The sequence below is a fragment of the Carex rostrata genome, chromosome 3 (genome assembly GCF_964058835.1).
Source record: "Carex rostrata chromosome 3, lpCarRost1.2, whole genome shotgun sequence".
Taxonomy (NCBI): domain Eukaryota; kingdom Viridiplantae; phylum Streptophyta; class Magnoliopsida; order Poales; family Cyperaceae; genus Carex; species Carex rostrata.
Window position 1 is genome coordinate 2,995,320 of NC_135920.1, and position 4,484 is coordinate 2,999,803.

At 35.5% G+C, this 4,484-nt stretch overlaps 1 protein-coding gene across 1 annotated transcript; it reads left to right on the top strand.

Annotated features, from left to right (window-relative positions):
• The first annotated feature begins 1,150 nt into the window (after positions 1-1,150).
• LOC144550943 (nudix hydrolase 12, mitochondrial-like) lies at positions 1,151-4,235 on the top strand. Its single transcript, XM_078298701.1, has 6 exons — positions 1,151-1,692; positions 1,777-1,873; positions 2,265-2,367; positions 2,461-2,544; positions 3,294-3,443; positions 3,772-4,235. Exons 2-6 carry the CDS (start codon positions 1,797-1,799, stop codon positions 4,000-4,002), a joined length of 645 nt encoding a protein of 214 aa, XP_078154827.1. The 5' UTR covers positions 1,151-1,692; positions 1,777-1,796; the 3' UTR covers positions 4,003-4,235.
• Positions 4,236-4,484: the final 249 nt, after the last annotated feature.

Consider the following 4,484-nt stretch of genomic DNA (forward strand, 5'->3'; position numbering starts at 1 on the left):
AATTCAATAGTCTTTTAATATTGAGGAGGGTTCAAATGCCTTCATTTTTTGTGCCTCCATCATGCCTCTATTTTTTAAAACTTTAATAACTCAAAATTTGAAATTTAAAAGTCAAAATAAAACAGTTGGATATGATATACATCATTCTATCTATGCACATGTAAAATATCACGACATTTCAACTTTGTTTTGATTGTCATCAAGAGATTGTAAAAAAATGTACTAAATGTGGATAATTTCTAGACGTTGATTTTTCAACTTATTAATGCACATAAAAACAAAATTAAAATGTGATAATATTTAATGAGTAAATAGAGAAAATAACATATATCATATCTAATGGTTTTATTTTGATATTTATAATGTAAATTTTGAGTTATTGAAGTTTTTAAAATGGAGGCATGATGGAGGCATTTGAACCCTCCTCTATAATATTAGTATGGATCTAATCCGCACGGATCTTAAAACAAATCGAACAGTCCGGATGCATTAACTCAAAAGATTTTTTTTGAGTTAATGCATAGGATACGAATGCCCAAATGAGAGTGTAAGAGAAAGTAAATTTCTTTCCCCATTTGTCCATTCTTTAAAGAGGAATTAAAAACTGGAATAAAATCTCATGACAAGCGGACAAATTTGTAAAACTGATAGAGAGATAAAGAAGCCACGTAAGCACGTCATAAGCCGGAAATAAATCTGCTACGATTCTAAGGAATCGTAGGAACCTGCTTTTCCAAATCCAACCACTCATTTATTTAGAGATTCGTGCATAAAAATCAACTGTTTTTGAAATTCGTGCACTCTAAAATATTGATGATTAAATTTGGAAAATGAGGGTCCTACAATTCTTGTTGGAATCGTAGCTGATTTATTTCCGTCATAAGCCGAATTCGTATCCCCTCAGGTTACCCGACTGAGTAGAATTGAATCGGACGGTCCGAAAATGGATTGGCACGCATCTCAAAGAAAAAATAATCCTGCTCCTCTATCATCCCGAATCCCGACAGGCTGAGAGTAAATCGGAGCCGTCCGTTTCAATTGTGTTGAGTCAAGTACCTGGGAGGATACGGATCTAGATTTAGGGAAAAAAAAAGAAAAAACACTTGACTTGATTACAAATTTCGAAGACCCTTTATATTGAAACAGTTATCTCTACCGCGTTTATTTATCCTATTAAATCTTCAAATCAACGAACGAAAGAATAATAAATTACGTCGTTGCTGTTGATTTGGTGCCGTGAAATTTCTTGCAACCTCTATCCATCCCTACGCTCTCTCTCTCGTCCATTTTGGGTTCTGTGGTTGTTGGTGTGTTATCTATATATCTCTGCATATGGTCTTTCCCTTGGAACAGGATCGAAAGAATCTCAGATTTTGAATAAAGTTTGCATCTTTGTTTCTTTATTCATTCGATTATTTCTCAATTCGCGCAAGAAATTTCAAAAAGCAAAAAAAAATTGGCTCTTGGCCGGTGCTGAGTTGACCCGACCCGCATTAAATTCGGCGCGAAAGAAGCGACCTTGGCCATTTATAATACACTCATTTTCACGCCTTTTATCTCTTAAACATTTCTCTTTCACTTTCCCTTTTCTATCTACCTCGATTTGCTCGCTTGTTTTGCGTGAAATGCGGTTACAGGAAGCGAACTGAGGTCAGAAGAGAGAACACTCAAGAGGTTTACAAATCTATCGAGGTGAGTTTCTCTCGTTTTCTCTCTGCCATGCAATATTTTTGTAACAAATGATTCGATTTTAAGGTGTCTTGTTAATGTAACTAGGTTTCGCGTTACTAGAGAAAATGGCTTCACCTGTGCTTGCGAGAAAGGGACGCCATAGGCAGCGCTACGACCATGAAAATTATCGACTTGTTGCGGGGTAATTTTGCATATTTCATCTTCTCCCCTCCTCTTTCTTTTGAAATTTCTTCGCTTTTATCTACCATACATGTGAAAAGATATGAACAGCTACTCAAGTTTGAATCTTCGTTCCAATTATTGAAAAAGCGATGTGTTCCCAAAAGGTTTTATCCATTCGCTTGCTGTATGACATACCCATACAAAATAGCATTCTATTGTGTCCTCTATGAAAAAGTAAAGGAATGAAACAAAGAGAAGTGTTACAACTGGTTTCTGCTGAGTTGTCCTACCAATCTAGATATCATACATTCATAAATCTAGCATGAGCTACTATGATGCCAAAATTTGTGGAATCCACAAGTACTTTTATCATATTTTGAATACCTTTCTTTTACTTTTGCGGAAAACAGATGTATTCCCTATAAATTAAAGGAAGGGATGTGCAGTTTAATTGATCGGTTAGAAGTGCTTATGATTTCTACTCCAAATAGGCACGATCTTGTTTTTCCAAAGGTATGAGAAGAAAATAATTATAAATTTATCTTTTTTTCATATACAGTACAAATTTATTAATTTGTATTATTCTTTGATTTTGTTCACTTAAAGGGGGGGTGGGAGAATGATGAGACCATCTACGAAGCGGCATGTCGAGAGGTCTTGGAAGAAGCTGGCATAAAGGGGATTATCGATGTAACATTCTGGCCCTTTTAAATTTTTTTTTTTCAAATTAAATGTTTCCCTTTTTTACTTTAGGTTGCAATAGCGACTAATTAATTTCAAATTTTTTAAGCATTCGAAAGTGAAATGTTAATAGAAGATATTTTGAGGTCTGACTTGATGAAATACTGACATCACGGGAGGGGGACAGAGAGCGAGTGAGAGATTTGAATATTATTATTTTTTTTTTTGGTATTATTAATATATCTACTGAAATATTCTCTTTAGAATGCACAGCGAGTATGTTAATTAATTGTAATTTAGCCGCTCCATCTCAAACGAGATAATTTATTTGAGTCTAGGTCAACTCATACTCTGTTTTATGATTAGATGTATGGTTGCATGTGTGGCAGAAATAATGTGCATGTGGCATGTCTCCTGTGCATCTAGCACTCTTAACTACCTGTGCTCTTACTGGTAGTTGGGGAGATGCTTGCAGTTATCATAATAACCTACCAGTCACGCCTGTCCCACAAAAATACTGGTACCTGCTGGTTCTTGCCAGTCTACTGCCAGACCCATATAAATCAAATTGATAACTTGAGAAATAGCCCTTATCTCACCTCTTTATATTGTCATGACACTATTTTTGGTGCCATACCAGTTAGGTTAAGTTATAATTTCCCATGCAGAATACTAGAAGGACAGTTACTTGAAACATAAAATTAGCTTGAAAGTTTAGACTGACTTGTGATTTTACTAATTTTTGGGGGTGTAAACAGAAAAGGAGCTTGGGAGAATGGGTCTTTAGGAGCAAGAGTAGTGAGATGAACTGCAGCCCCACTAGTTCATGTAAAGGTCAAGTCTTTGCATTGGAGGTCACTGACGAACTTGACTCCTGGGCCGAACAATCCAGTCACATTAGACGATGGGTATATTTAGAAATCCTCTCTTTATTTTTTTGTTTGTATTATTTCCTACTTTGGCCTTGCCTTTGTTTTATACATTATGTGAGGTTTTGATCAAATGATAGTGCTCAGACCATAGTGGTGAATAAAGAGAAAAAAAATGAAATTCATAGCACTATGGAATTGTGTACCTGACACACTTGTTTTTTGTGCAAAGTGCCTTTGTGTTTCTAAATATATAAGAAGGTTACTGGTGCACTATTGATAAAATTTAAGCAGGGAGCATTGCTTATTTTGTTGCCTTGTAGCTATGCCATTACATTACCTAACCTGTCTGGTTTTTATTGAGCAGGTACCAGTAATGGATGCATATGGCTTATGCCGGTATGATTGGATGAGGGAAGCTCTTGATTCATTTTTAGATCTCCTTTCTGGCCAAAAAAATACTGTTACTTCTGAGGCCTCTACTGCTCCAACAAATCAAGAACTAACACCTTCACAAGACCTAACTACTACTGATCTATCAACCATCTGCATGATTCAACTACCGACCTCTACTGAGAGAGCGATAGCTTTATGCTGATTGCCCCTCCCAATCGTACAAAATTTAATATTCTCATCAATGCCTTTTTTTTTTTTTTTGTAACCCTTGCTAGTTTCTTGCGCCTTAAGCTCTGTCAGGACTCCTGATCCCAGGTGTTTTCGTGATTTAGGTATTGGTTGAAAACTGAAAAAGAACATATAAAAAAAATGGGCTTGGAATTATTATGAGAAGCCTAAAGTTTGATCAATCCAATCCAACGGCTGTTATTAGGAGTTTTCAGTTGTTATTGTTATTATTGTATCATCAAACTTTTCTTTGTAATATATAATATGGTGCACAAAGGCACAAGTCTTGCGCCATGCCATGCATGCTGTTTTTGTTTTTGCTTTGACTTTGAGCACATTTTGTTTCTTAACAAGAAGTTGATTATATATTGGGATAACACATGGTGCTTTTCTAGACCAAGACGAAATGGCGAGTTTGTTTTTCTAATTATTTAAAACAAAATACAAAATTTGATT

Excerpts from the sequence above, each read along its gene's own strand:
- LOC144550943 (XM_078298701.1), top strand. The coding sequence starts at position 1,797 with ATGGCTTCACCTGTGCTTGCGAGAAAGGGACGCCATAGGCAGCGCTAC. Across the intron at positions 2,368-2,460 it reads ACGATCTTGTTTTTCCAAAG|GGGGGGTGGGAGAATGATGA; the intron begins GTATGAGAAGAA and ends GTTCACTTAAAG. Across the intron at positions 3,444-3,771 it reads CCAGTCACATTAGACGATGG|GTACCAGTAATGGATGCATA; the intron begins GTATATTTAGAA and ends TTTATTGAGCAG.